Source organism: Hermetia illucens, chromosome 4, assembly GCF_905115235.1.
Source record: "Hermetia illucens chromosome 4, iHerIll2.2.curated.20191125, whole genome shotgun sequence".
NCBI lineage: Eukaryota > Metazoa > Arthropoda > Insecta > Diptera > Stratiomyidae > Hermetia > Hermetia illucens.
In genome coordinates, this window is record NC_051852.1 from 41,153,162 (window position 1) to 41,167,979 (window position 14,818).

The 14,818-nt window shown below is 42.5% G+C and overlaps 1 protein-coding gene across 1 annotated transcript in view; it reads right to left on the reverse strand.

The window, feature by feature from the left end:
• Positions 1-14,818, reverse strand: part of LOC119654322 (titin-like) — a 383,147-nt gene that overhangs the window by 328,224 nt on the left and 40,105 nt on the right. Inside the window, exons 2-3 of the mRNA XM_038059649.1 lie at positions 5,896-9,534; positions 5,416-5,832 (exon numbers count right to left, since the gene is read on the reverse strand). Coding sequence (XP_037915577.1) covers positions 5,416-5,832; positions 5,896-9,532 — 4,054 coding nt within the window. The 5' untranslated portion in view covers positions 9,533-9,534. The remainder of the gene's footprint in view (positions 1-5,415; positions 5,833-5,895; positions 9,535-14,818) is intronic.

The window sequence follows — 14,818 nt, forward strand, 5'->3', positions numbered from 1 at the left end:
CCAGGGCTGGGTATACATGTGATATACAATTCGGTGGTTGAACTTATCCTGGCACAGCAAAAATCCATTGCGAAAATCTTAATTATTAAATATTGGCTTCGGTCTACGTTTTTTGCAGACACTTCCGGAGAATGATAAGTTATCGCTCTCACATTTTGCCATTCTTGGATGATACTCCCACGACAGCGATTAACAAGTCGAGGAACCGGAAGATAGAAGCATCAAGTATGAAACGTTTTGTGTATTTCTTTTATAGAAGCATTTGGGTGGACCGCCGTTAGAGAAGTACTAATCAAGACCTTTCTTTGATAACTCACATGACTATATTTGGTGAAAAAAAATCTACACTCCCATTTACTCTCCACAATCGCTATAACCGTTTCCGAGAAAAATGTGTGTGACAGACAGAGAGTCAGACTGACAGACAGACAGTAACCCGATTTTAATAAGGTTTTGTTTTACACCACATCAATAGTTTGCCTAATGTTTGTTCTGACGCTTATTGCCACTAATCAAAAAATCTGCTGCGTTCGGTGTGACTTTCACAGGGGATACTAGCTTGACTTCATCTTTCACCGAAAGTTCAGTTTCATTGCATCCACTTTCTTTAGATATTATCATATCTGGTTCTGTAGCCAATGTTTTCACATACCAATACTAAGTCAGGCAACATCCATTTTTGTGCTCTTTTTGGTACTTCACTTCTTTCACCGTTACTTTGGTCGCCTACTGAGGAAAAAAATCCATTTCGGCATAATTGTGATGCATGCCTTCTCCATCTCGATTCGTTTTAAACCACAACCTTATGTTGAACCCCCCGGTTCACACGTTTAATAGGACATGTTTAGACTAAAGTTTCTCCCCTCTACGATACAGAATCTCCTGCAATTAATTTGAGAGTGAGAACTTTTGCATCCAACACAAGACTATGTAAGATCAGCCTGCATCCCCTTGAAAATACATGTTCCTCAAAACTACATATGGTTGAACATCTTGGATCCGTTTCGTTTTCTCTATGACAATCTAGTAAACATTACTGGACATTGGTTATTCCCCATCTTCTTTGCCGTTTGCGAGACGATACATCTCACATGTATGTAATAAATCGGTTGACTATTTCAATTTTTCTAAATCCAGATGGCTTAGTGGTTATGGTACCAAGCTGCCGCAATAGAAGGTCGGTCAAATCTCGCTGGTAGCAGATGTATTTGTTTGGTGACTAGATGTCGGATATCAGTCGACTCAGCTGTGAATAAGCCTTAGTCAAATGAAGGTAATAATCACGGGCGAAATGTTAACAAGTTTCAAGCCCAGGTAAACCTCCACCATTTAACATAAGAGCTCCACTGCAGTGATTGCATAGTGGAAATAATGCTGGGTGGTTATACTTGGGCAGATTCGTGGTTTGCAAGGAGGGAGGATACTGATGATTTAGGAATCCTCTTGCGAAAAATCAAGATCTTGCATCATTCTTAAACGCAATTTAAAATATGTATGTCTTTTAGACTCCCTCACTGAAGACCTTGTAGCTCACAAATTTCGTTGGAAGTTGGGGAGAGAATTTGGGAGGTAATCGAGGCATCGGGCTACTTTCCAAGACGCGACATCCAGATCCCACCGAAGTGAGTCGCTAAACTAATGAAATTCTACGAAAAGAAGGCACTGCCAAAGCTTATCGCGAAGTCCGTGGAGGCAACGACACTAATCGAAGAGGTGAGTAGTCGTATCTTCTTGAATTTATTCTTAGCAATAAGTTAGAAATTCATCACGTAGGGAAGACTCTAAAATTCATGACCAGCACTAGAGAAGATGTACTAGGCTTACTATTAGGCTTTCATGAACGGGCTGGTTGAGAATGGGAGGGTGTCGAATGAGTCCTCTATGACGGATCACAGAATGACAAAATTCGTCATTGAGAGCAGCTCCGAAATAAAAAGAAAGAGATAAAAACAAACAGGAGAAGAGATTGGGACTATTATGCAAAGCACCTGAGCAATAATATGACTCATCCACAAAGGGACGGTGATGTCAGGAACGAACTGCAAACAGTGATGGACAACTTTAACAACGTCATCATTGATGCATATGAGGCTAACTGTCCGACAGACAGTCACGTCATCCAGGGTTGTACACTGGCCCAGAGGTCCGAAGAGGTACAAAAACGCACTATCGGCATATAGCAACGCCATCAGGGAAGCAAAACAGAACAGCTTCCGGGAATTCTGGGAGGATTAAACAAAATACAAAAGCATCCTGGCTATACGAAACTATAGACAAAGACAGACATCGTCTGTCTGTCTAAGAATGAGAATGAGGAGCACGGGATACATCTGCTTCTTAGAATTCATTCATTCTCGGGGTTCTACCCAACGGCGGAATGCGACATTTCTCCTGATACACAGCAACGGACAGAGAAAGAAAAAAGGAAAATTTGAAACTGGCAAAAGAGGTATGCTCGGAAGATAGAGTAAGATGGGCAGTGGGAATCTTAAACCACTAAAATTACCCGAAGTAGATGGAATTTTCCCAGAGAGGCCTAGAAATCATCTTAGGGTTCCTTCTAAGGATGGTAACGAGCAACATAGCCTTGGGATATGTGCCAAGCGCATGGAGGCGGGCAACAGTGGTCTTCATTCCGGAAGCGAGTAAAAAGGATTCTTTTCAATCTAAATTTTTGAGATCTATTTGCTCTAAATCGTTCGTATTCAAAACGGTAGAGAAGGTCATTGACAACTATATTAGAACTAAAATTCTAATGCATTATAAGTGCATAATCCCTTACATCCACGGCAACACGCTTACCGGGCAGGACGATCAACCGAAACTGCCCTGTATTACTTGGCGGATATATTACGAGATGCCATAGAAACCAAAGAAACAGCACTGTGAATGTTTTTGGACATCGAAGGAGCGCACAGAGATACTAGATGCCCTGATCCGCGAGCGAGGGGAAACAGGAAGTGGCTTCTGGATGGGCAGACAGGATTACAAGGTGTTCTCATTCGCAGGAGAGTGGGAAACACCCTGGTCTTCTGGATGGGCAGAATGCTAAAGAGTAAGCAAATAGAAGTGTCGACAGGTATGAATCCTATTGTAATGAACACTGCTCAAGTTGGTCAAGGTCAAGGTTCTCGAGGGGCAAATATGAGAATACCCTATGTGAATCCAAAGTAGACGAAGAATTACTAGTGCCCGGTATAGGAAGGCGGGGCTGCGCATTAATCTAACTAAAGCCACCATAGTACCAATCACTAGGAAGCGTAAGCTTGATTAGCTGACAGCCATTAGGTTACATGGAGACGAGAAACAGAAGTAAAATATTCAGGAATTATACCAGACTGAAAATCACTCTGGAAGACACATGTTGGAAACATGTATCGGAAAGCTACAAGGGCTCTAATGACCATAGCCATAGCAAGGCCAATGATTACCTATAGGGCAAAAAGAACTGAACTCGGTACAACAGCCTGGAATTTACACAAACTTCCAAGACTGGATTGCGTATTAATGGGGCAAGTAGGACATGCCCAACGACATCCCTGGAGGTCCTTCTGGGATTAATTGCTCTTGATCTTCACATATAGATGCAAGCAACTAGAGCGATCTTCGGGATATCCGGGAGTATCAGTGAGGCGAGAAGCTACAAAAAATCGCAAAAAAAATGATATTGTTCTGGGCGAAATCCCGAATTACGGATACCAAGGGAGAGCATGACAACGAAGTTTCGTTTCGACAAGAAATTTAGAGAACTAGGGCAAACTGAGAGAGCATTTCAGTGACCTACGGCTTAAATCAGCTACTGATTAGCTAGTACACTGACAGAACCTTCACAGCAGAGAGAGTGGATTTGAAACTATGTTGGACTAGAAGGCAATAAGGCTGCGGACGAGTTGGCCAGCAAAGGACCCTTCTGTGGAATCCGAAATGAGTTCGTGGCTACAACGTTGGAAAGTAAAGATGAGCGACTGAGGAAACTATACTGAGCGAAAGTACAAAGAATGGAGCGATCCAGGTTGCTCATGGAGAGGATACGAACCCTAGTGCTCAGAGGATTGTTTAAACCTCACCAAGAAGAAACCCCAGATTATAGTGGGAATACTCACTGTTCATTGTTGACTAAAATATTAGCTAGAAAAGCTAAGAACCTAAGAAAAATGAGAAGAGTGACTAAACTACTATACATGCTCTGGGACAGCGTCAGGAACTTGTGTAAAGTAGGTTGAGGCACCTACTTAATACCAGATGCCAAGTTGGAATACAGTGGAATCTCGATGATTTGTACATCGGTTGTTCGTATTTCCGGTTAATTCGTACAAATTTGACGATCCCCAGAGATAATCCCGATATTTCCTACCAAATTGTCAATCCCTTGACTATATGAATTTTCGGGATTCTACTGTATTCCAAAATTTTATGTTCGTTTGCGTGCAAGCCCAATTTTAGTTAGCATCTTTGGAGCTACCGACGGTACACTAAGATCTTTTTCAATAAAGTCTCAAAATAGTTCCCTCGCTTGCAAGATTCAGAATCACACTGTTAAATTCTAAAGTGTCATTTTGTAGCGCGATATTGTGAAGACTTTTAAGGAACCTTCTGAAATAATCACGGGTCTCATCAAAATGTGAGTAAGGATCACTAAACATCACTAACCGCAATGCCAGAAAATCTGACACGGCATTTCCCCACCGGGGGATCGGTCACAGCACGGGATCTCGATGGCATAATAAATAAGTGGTGGAGAAAGCGAGTAATTGAGCTTGAAGTTAGTTGTTTTTTTAATTAATGTTCTCCGTCTTTCTTCGCCTGCCACTCTATGCAGATGATCTTAAATTATCTATCTATCTCTCTTCTCCGCCGGACTGTGCTCTCTTAAAATTTCAGATACTCTGGTGCATTGGTTTTCGATGGAAAAACTGACATTAAGTGTCAGCAAAGGCCACTCGATGTGTTACTCACTTTAAACCCTCCCAAGATCGTTTTTCTATTGTGGCGGAGCGATGCGCTAAAAGCACTTAAAGCTATCCCTTGATCCTTATCCCTTTCAATTTATAATTATTCAGAGACCTTCAGAAGTGTCGAAATTTAATTATCTGCTAAGCAGTTTTGAAGAAGATAAATTTTGTAACTTTCGCCATAATCAAAGATTCTAGAGTGGAATTGAGCACCGATAATAATTCGGTCAACATCTATCGTTAGGGAATCAAATTCGATCTTCCAGTATCCTGCGATTTTTCTCATCTCTCCGGCCTTTACCACAACCCAAAATTGATATCCTTAGGTTAACAAAACAATTTCCCTTTTAACAATTTAACAAAATAGCTTGCCACATCCAATATACACAAAATTCCAGGTCATCAACTATCAAACAACGAATTCATTATAAATTTCTAGTAAAAGCACAAAATCAACACTCACCGCTTATATCATGATGAGATTGTTGCATGGAGGGTGCACAAAAGGCACTAGAACCTCCGCCGGATATCGATATGGAATTCGGTGGTGGGGGCATCGGTGGTTGGACATTTTGATATGCTCCGGGTGGATAGCGTAGCGGTGATTCGCATCTGGGCTGCGCCAGGGGCGGTTGTTGATGGTGATGGTGATGCATGTGATGATATTTAGGTGGTGATTGTTGATGGTGCATGTGATGCATTTGCTCTTGACCTGGCGCTTGTGATGGTGGTTGCGAGTGATGATGATGGTGTGGTGCATAGATATGTGCATTTGGCTGCTGCTGTTGCTGAGGGTGCGGGGGAGCAGAGCCTGGCGGTTGCTCGCCATGGTTAACTACTGTCGGTTGGAATGTTTGTTGCGATTGAGTTGGCGAGAGATCTGGAAATATATTCATTTAAACATTAACAGACCTTAGGGGATGATTGATTGGTTAAAGTGTACCTTCTGGCGAAACAGGCTGACTCCCATCGGTGCCAGGTGGTCTCATACTTGACAAAGCACTCAACGGTGTATACGATTTCGGTGGATCGATGGAACTAGGTCGAAGGACTCTCTCTTCGGTTACACTTGACTGCACTCGATATTGCATTTTGCAATAAGCTTCTTGGCTAGAACCAGTCGAGGAATTTACATAGACCCCCGTGATTGTTACGTCGGTGTCCTGCACTATAACAACACTAGTTGAAGTTGGACGACTATTATCCTTGGGGGGTTCATCAATAGGGTCTGCTTTCGCCGCTTGCTCTTTGCTTTTCTTAGCGGGTTGGGCCTTCACGTCGTCAGGAAGACTCTCAAAACTACTACAATCGGAATCCAAATTGCGGTCCAAGTGTCTTTCAACTTCGTACGTTGCCGCTACTATTGCACTTGCATTCAAACTCGCCATCCGTTTCGATGTAATATTAATTTTCAATTCAGGAGTGTCCTCACGTTTTCGCTTCTTCTGTTGATTCTTATCACTTTCTTCTTCGTCACTGGATTCGGACACCTCCTTAGAAGATTGCGGTCGAGGCTTTTTCTTAACAACTTTCGGGGCAGGTGCTTTCTTTACCTTGGCAGAGTCCACCTTCTCTTTTACCTTAGCCGCAGGTTTTGGTTTAACAATTTTGCGTTTCTTGGATTTCGGTTTGTCGTCTCCGTGACGGAATGTCACGTCACTTTCATGACCACTTTCGAAACTCGATGCATCATTGAAGTCCCAATGTTTCCCCATGCCTCGCATACCTGGTGCGTTTCTTAGTTCTCGTTTGTTTTCTTCTTCGGGAGCAGAACTTTCCTCTTTCTCCTCTATGATTGGCTCTTCTTTTGGTTCTTCCTTTTTCAACTTCTTAGCGGCATTTTCTTCTTCATCAGAGCTGGTGCCTGATGCAATAATTCGGATTTTTGGTGCTTGAGAGCTTTTCGATAGTCCCAGCTCGTGGGCGGTACGTGATTCATTTTCGTAGAGACATTGGACTTTTGCAAGGGCATTCAGTGAGGCCATTCTATGCCGTTTAGGACCGAAAGCAAGACAACTTTCTGAGGAAGAAGTGTCATCGCTATCGTCGTTCTCACTCTCTTCGCTATTTGTGGACTCATTCCGTGCCTTTCGCTTAACTACTGGCGGTTTCTTAACAGCTTTCGCCTTGACTGCTTTTGTGTTCTTCCCTGACTTTTTAGGATCCGTTTTGATTTCATCCTTGATCTTAGGTGGAAGTGGTTTTTCTTCAATACGAAGATCATTTTCTGCACTCTCTAGTTTTGCATCTTCTAACAGTTTTTTCGTTTGTTGGAGAGGTCGATCGTCTTCATCAGAAAAATCTTTCTCGACTTTAGGTTTTCCTTTTTCTTTGGCTTTACTTGATGCTACTTTAGTATCTGACTTGGGTCTTGGTTCATTTTCACTCTTCGCTTTTACCTCAACTTTGTTCACTTTCCCAACCGATTCAACTTTTTCTATATTTTCCTTTTTATTATCCTGAACCTCGGGAGTCTTCTCCTCGATCGCTTTTTGTTCTTTCACTGGTTCCTCTTCTTCATTTTTCTTATCCTCCTCCTTGGCCTTGGCCAATTTGGAAAGTTTAGAGAGCATTGACGTTTCGATAATGAGATTCATCTTTATGTTATCGTCACTTTCCGACTCCGTTTTGAAATCATAAATGTCGTCTCCTTTCTTTACTGACTTTTTACTGGGACTGCGCATTTGTTCTCTTTTTGGGGACTTGGATGGCGACGTCGCACCTTTCCTAGGTAAAGCGATTTGTTTCTTGGCTTTGAAAGCTTTAAATGTTGTGGTTTTATTTCCCACATACTTTTTCTGAAGACGTTCTCGCACCGAAAGTGATTTTTTGGAAGTGTTGCTTTCCGTTGGTTGTGCATTCGTCTTCTTCGGTTCTTCGGCGGGAATTTGTTTGGATTCTTTCTGATTTGAATTAGTACTTCCGACTAACTCTTTATCATCGATTCCCAGCTCTTTACAATTTTCCGGATAATCAATCAAAGCTATGGATTCCGCCGCAAGACTTTTTTGAGGAGTCATAGTTTTCCCATAATTACTGGTGTCATCATTTAACGAATTTTTATTTATCTCCAACTTTTCCTTCGATTTGGATGCTTTCGACGCTGGTTTACCGCTGCTGCTGACCTTTACCTCGTTAATATTAGTCTCGTTGTTATGAGAACGCGGTTTTGCCACTTCTTTGGTTTTCTTTGGTTGCTTCTTTTCCAAAGGCTTGTTGGGAGTTTTTCCACTCTTAGTTTTGTCGATAGGATTTTTGTTTTGTTTTGTAAGGGATAATTCACACTTTTTACTTGATTCATGTGCTCCTTTTTTACTGGGAACAGTTTCTTCATTCTTCTTCGCAGCAAACTCCTTCGCAGCATTTAATTCGTCTTTTTGTTTGGCTGGTCGTTCCGCGTCCTGTTTCCCTAATGATTCCTCCTTTTGATTAGATGAAACCTGACTATTTCTAACAACATCGTCTTTACTACTTAATTCAGAAGAACTTTCGCTTATTGATCGATTATCCAATTTTCCCTCGAAAGTTGGGCTTAATTTCTCAACACTTGTGTTCTCTTGAATATTTTTTAGTTCATTATCATCTGTTCTTCGTTCTGTTTCCTCTTTCTTCACCACTGGTTTACTTTCCTTCTTCTCCTTCTTTTTTTCCTTTTCTGCAGCTTCGGAAGATAACTTCGAAAAAGGCTTAGTGGATTTCTTAATAGTTTTCTTCTTTTCTCCCTCATCGACACTTTTATTCTTATTTCCCTCCTTGGCTACTTTCAATTTTTCTGATTTGTCTTCCGAAGATTTCAGGGCTTGAGATACATTTGCGACGTTTTCACTTTTCCTCGAATGATCTTCGTTGCTAGAATTTTCACTGGAACTAACACTGCTTCCTTCTTCCTTCGAATCTTTACTCTTAGAGCTTTTCTTTTCGGTTTTCTGATCTTCCGTCAGATGCTTTGTATCTTTGGTATCTACCACTTTTGGTTTGTCTGAACGAGGAAGACTACTAGTTATCTTTGCTTTTTTCACCGGCGTAGGATCATCATGTTTCTTCACTGGCTTCCCCAACGGTCCGGGACTGATTTTCGCTGAAGCCGCTCTCGACTTCGTTTTTACAATTTCCGAAATTGACGCTTTGCATTCGGCTTTCTGTTCTTCGGCAATAATAGTTTTAAATCCGCTAATTTTTATATCTAAACTTTTTATAACTTTACTTATAGCTTTAGATTTGTCATCGGTTGGTCTATGTCGAACGGGAGACTTCTTCGGAGATGCACTACGCACTTCGGTTGATTGAGAGTTGGATTTTTTTGTTTGGGGTTTGGCCGATGCCACCGCCTTTTGTACCTGTGCGGGCTTTTGAGCGGGGGACTTGCTGGGGTCTTCTTTATCTTTCTTAGTTTGTGTTGCAGTTTGACCAGCCTTATCCAACTGCTTAACGGGAGTTGCAGTTCTTCCTTTTGGGGCAGTGTTTTTCGTAGTTCCAATTTTGGCAGTGAATGAACCATCTGAAGCTCGGTTTCTACCCATTGCCTTGCCAAGCGGCCGTGGTTGCTTCGAAGACGTGACGAGTAGCTTTTTAGCTCCCATGTCTGAAAAGATAAAAACAAATTTGAATTAAGAAACACTGAAAAGAGTTTTCAAAATAAAAAAAAAATATATACGTTTAGTACGAAGGATAAGACTTTATGGCTTTCAACGACTAATTTTCTCATCCTCGAATGGAAGTTGAATACGAAATAGTAAATTATAATAATGTCATGTCTGACCTTCCTCCTTGCACTATACCTGGATGACGAGCAGAGATCCTCTGCATTCAAGGGAAGATCAACATTCTACATACTTTGAACTTGGAATCCGAGGAAATTGACGGTCCCTCCCAAATAGGTAGGTTCTTCGACCGACATGAATCTTCATCTATTATGGAGGAAACACGTACACATCCCTTTCCGTGAAGGTCCTCCAAATTAGTGTCATCTGTCCGTAGATAAGAACTAGTGGCCACAATTGAATAAGCCCTTAAAACAATTGTTCAGTACAACTTATATACTCTAGTAGCCTTCTAGATATAGAGGGAGCATTCAACAAAGTTAGTACCAGCGCCATCAAGGAAGCCTTGGACAGTATTGGATTGGAGGGGTATCCTAAACATTGGCTAATATTCATGCGAGGATAATCCAGTTGGATCTGTTAGGCAGCCACTTGACCAAAGCTATGAACAGAGGCACGGCCCAGGGTGGGCCCATCTCTTCGGTGCTCTAGTTAATAGTGATGGACGAAATTTTACGGATATTGGACAGGAGCGGAGTCAAGGTGGTGACGTATGCCGACGACTTGGTAATATTAGTGTCAGGGATGTTTCCTTCCATTGTGAATAACATCATGGAAGCAGCAGCAGAAAGGTGTACCTATGGGCCGCAAAATGTGGACTGGGCATAAATTCAACCAAAAAAGAACTGATTTTATTCACCACTAAGACAAAGGGATCCGAGTTCCACCAGTCGCGACTGAATAAACTAAAATTGATTCTTGTCTCTAATGTAAAGTATCTGCATGTAATCCTGGATCCGATACTAAATTGGAGATTGAACGTAGAACTGCGAGTTAAGAAGGTCTGTATAGCCTTCTATATCTGTAGGAGAGCCTTTGCAAAGAAATGGGTCCTCCGGTTGAGAATGGTTCTCTGTTTTGTACACAGCTGTAGTGCGTCCCAGCTTAACGTACTTCTCTAAGATATGGTGCAGTCTTTCAGCAAAAAGTAGAATAGAATGAAGCTTAATAAGATTCAAGGAACCGCTTGTTCAGGTGCTACCGGGGCTCTGCAGTCCTGCCCGGCAGATACTCTCAAAGGGCTCCTACACTTACTCCCCTACACCTCCGCATTAAATACTTTGTAGTGTTCAGTGCGGTCAGACTACGTGAGTCCGGATGCTTGACAGCGAAACTCTACGGTCATAGTAACATCCTGGGCGAATTACCTGCTGAACTTCACGAGAAACATTACTGTGGAGTTTTCAACCACGGCAGAGTGGAAGACTGACAGCGTGTTGCGAGACTATGACACAGTATTTTTCAACGACGGATCAAAGACGGTCTGTGGAGTCGGTGTCAGAGTTTTCTCAAATACACACAGTATATCCGATTCATCCGAACTCCTAGGTTTCGCCATTGTATTTCAAGCGGAAGTACTGGCGATACTGGAAGCCTGTCAATAGCTGGGGCATGATCCGAGCTCCAAGCGTAACATAGCCATGACTAATCGGTTTCGATCGCAGGCAGCCAAAACAAGGAGCCATTCAATTGAATACTATCTACTAAAAGATAGAACTTATATGCCGCGTATCTTTCTATCTATTAACCTTTTGAAGTCAATATAAAGAAGGGAACGAATGATTATCAACCTTTCTACGGAATTGGGACCGTCACATATCGCAGATCAATTTCTGTAACACATTCGTATAGATCATGCAAGAGCCATGGATTCTGGATAGAAAAAAATGGAAAATTTCCGGCTCACAAGTTTATTGTAAGCAAACAGAATTGTTAGGCCACATTCCTCCATGGCGGTCTTCAAAGACTTTCAGGCTACCTTAACAAGACCGTGACATCACAGATTTAAATAAATTATAAAGAGTAAACCGGGATATGAAGAAACTCAATGGAGTTCTGGCTTCTTCTTTAGCCTTCTAGCGGAGCCGCCTCGTTCGGAGTAAGTTAAGTTGAAAGGTTCCTTAATTGCCGTCTTGCGTATTAAGCAAGTTTAAGTTTATGACCCTTTTATCCACGCGCATATAACCAAACCACCAAAAACGTCTCTCTTGCACCTTCTCCATGATTCTAGCAAAGCCAGATTGATCGCGAATGTTTACTGTATTTGGTGGCCAACTAGCACTGAAAATCATAGAAAGCGGCTGATATGTAGCGTCATTTCTGGCCGGTAGATGGTATAAAACTTGGAGGTTACCCGGTACGATGCTAACGCCCGCCATATTCCAGAAGGAAATAATAATATTAACGCGCAAGGATTCGAACTACTAAAAGCGACTTACCACAATTCCAATAAGGTAGCATATCACTAATTGAATGAGAGAAGACTTCAATGAAAGCTGCCTTTCCAGTACACTAGAGAAGGGGAAAACATTATGGTGGGACTTAAATTACGATAAGCGGAGAACGATAAGAGAAGCTCTCAACCAACGTATGAACGCTAAAATCGGGACAAAAAAAATCAAAAGGAAAAGGTAATGAGATCGACTACACAATAATGAAGAAAAAAACTCAATCGAGGCAACCTCAAAACTAAAACTGATCCTTATTAAATAGAGAAATCGGGAAACCTACACTTGCAGTGGAAGGTATGGTGAAAGCGATAGGCAATCTACTTGAAATGCAAATCGCGGGTAGCATCCAAGACCATAACTCTGGATCAGTATGCGAACCCCTTCGACAAAACGATTTGCATGTTATGGATATACATTACCTCTACATGCAAACGATCAAAGTAACCAAACACAACGACAAATTCGGGAAAACAGCACTTCGTGAACTGACGACCAAAATTGAGAAGACAATGGGCTACTGGCAGAGAAGGTTTTTGTTTCTAGTCTAAAGCCTACGTGCTCTCCAGAAATCCAAGATCTTGACTGCCTCATAGAAAAGTTTGAAGTAGAGGAAGCCATTAAATGACCAGATAAGTATTACTTCTGTAAATTCTCGAGACTAAAAATGTACTGTAGTATCCAGGATATCAATGCCGATAAACCCCACCAAGTGTTTCAAGTACCTGGAGTATGGACGCACGTCTCACAATTTGCCAGAAATCCGACAGAAGGACAGCATGCAGCAGATACGATCAGGTAGTGAAGTCTTGGAACATGGCATTCTCTGCAGGGATTGTGGCGCATCTGGGGAGAGTGTTGTGCACACTGTGGGTTCGGAACAGTGTCCAATTTTCAGGGCGAAACTATAAAAGCTTATTTAGTACTAATCAGCGAATCGGAGCGGACTTATTGGGTACCGCTGCCATCTGGGTTAGGGACGACATCCGGCTTTCTGTGCAAGGCGGAGAGAATGGCTTTGTCTGGATTAGGTGTTTAAGGATAACGTTTTTTAGCATTTACCTAACACCGAATGCGACATTGCTGGATTTCCCATGCTCTTGAGGACACTATTCTGGGCACGGAGGGGCGAATTCTGGTAAAGGGTGACTTCAATGCTAGGGCCGTTGAATGGGGCACTGCTCATACAAACTCCAGAGAGAAATAGATTCTAGAAATGGCAGCGAGAACCGGATTCGTAGATTTAAACAAAAGTACCACGAAAAATGTTTTGCACCCAGCCGTAACTTCACGTTGGAATTAGATTCGTCAAAGCTCTTGGAACAGGCACAGACACGTTATAGAAAACTTCGAGGGTGTTGGCGTTGCAACTGAAAACGTGATTATTTTTTGTAGGAAGAATTAATTGGAATTTAATCAATCGCTAGTCCACTTAAAGTCGCAACTAATAATCGGGTGAAGCTCCGCCCCTTGGAGTAAAGCAGCTGGGCTTGACGGTTCTCGCGCGGAGTTATTTATAGCTGCACCTGCAGTTACTATGAAACTGCTGCTTCCACACGTACGGAAATCTTGGGATTCCAAGACCTTTCCCAGAGAGGGGAAGAAAGCGATGATCGTTAAGATTCTAAAGGATATTCGTTTTGAAAGTAACAATAGGAGAGGTATCTGCGTGCCCCCTCCGTTGCAAAGATAATCCTGGAAGGCTTCAAAGAACATCTCCAAAGCTTGATCGATAGAGAGCATGCTGGTTTCCGCCCCGGGTCCTCCTACGTTGACCGCATCAACACCCTACGGATCATTTTGGAACAGTACGTGGAGTTTAGATGTTAGCTGCACCTGGTCTTCATCGATTTCGAGAAAGCTTTTAATAGCATGAAGAGAGAGTGTATCTGGAGTGTGCAGGAGGGCTATTCTGGAGAAACTTATAGCTATTTTCGGAGTAACAAATGATGGCGGAAAATGCCATGTGCTGCACCGAGGCAAAATCTAAGAGGATTTTGAAATCCAAAGCGAAGTCCGCCATTGTTGCATTCCGTCACCGATATTATTTCTTCTTGTTATCGGTGACGTTCTTCATGCTTCCTTCTCGGACTCAGAGGAGTTCAATGGACGATGACATCTTTCCTCAAACATCTCGATTAGTACCCTAACGACATGTTTGCTCTCTCACCGAGTCAAGGATCTTGGCCCAATAACTCTGAATTTGGAAAGAGAGGCTGGTAGAATTCGACTGAAGATAAACATCAACAAAACTAAGGTTGTCAGTCTGACGGCTCATCGCGCTGTTCCTAACTGCGGTAATGGGCAGAGCATCGAAGGCGTCGATGAATTTGCATATACATGAAGCGTGGTTTCTGCCGACAATAGCACCGGACACTTTCGCTGCTTTGTCTTAAATTTCGAAATGCAGTTACTCAAAAGCTTCCAGCCTTCGCCAACACCTGGCTGCGTTATATCATCGGAGTGCGCTCGCCTGATATTATTTCAAACAAAGAACTCGGTCGGTGCACAGGCCTGGCACTCATACGCATTGTGTTCGGAAGTCGGAAGCGGCAGTGAATAGGTCACACATTAAAGAAGGGCAACAATTGCTATGCAGCAGAACCTACTCTGTCAAGATGGCTGACGAATGGGTCACCCCAAAAGCACTTAACGCGGAACAGTAGAGGAGGAGTGCGGGCGTCTCCGAAAGCTTTGGGAGGAGCTAAAGAGCATTTCAAACAACCGCGAACGATTGCGCGTGTGTGTGTGCTTGACGCGAATATGAACCGCAATGTTGGTCGATTTTCACCATTTTTAAGGATATGTGTGAAAGGCA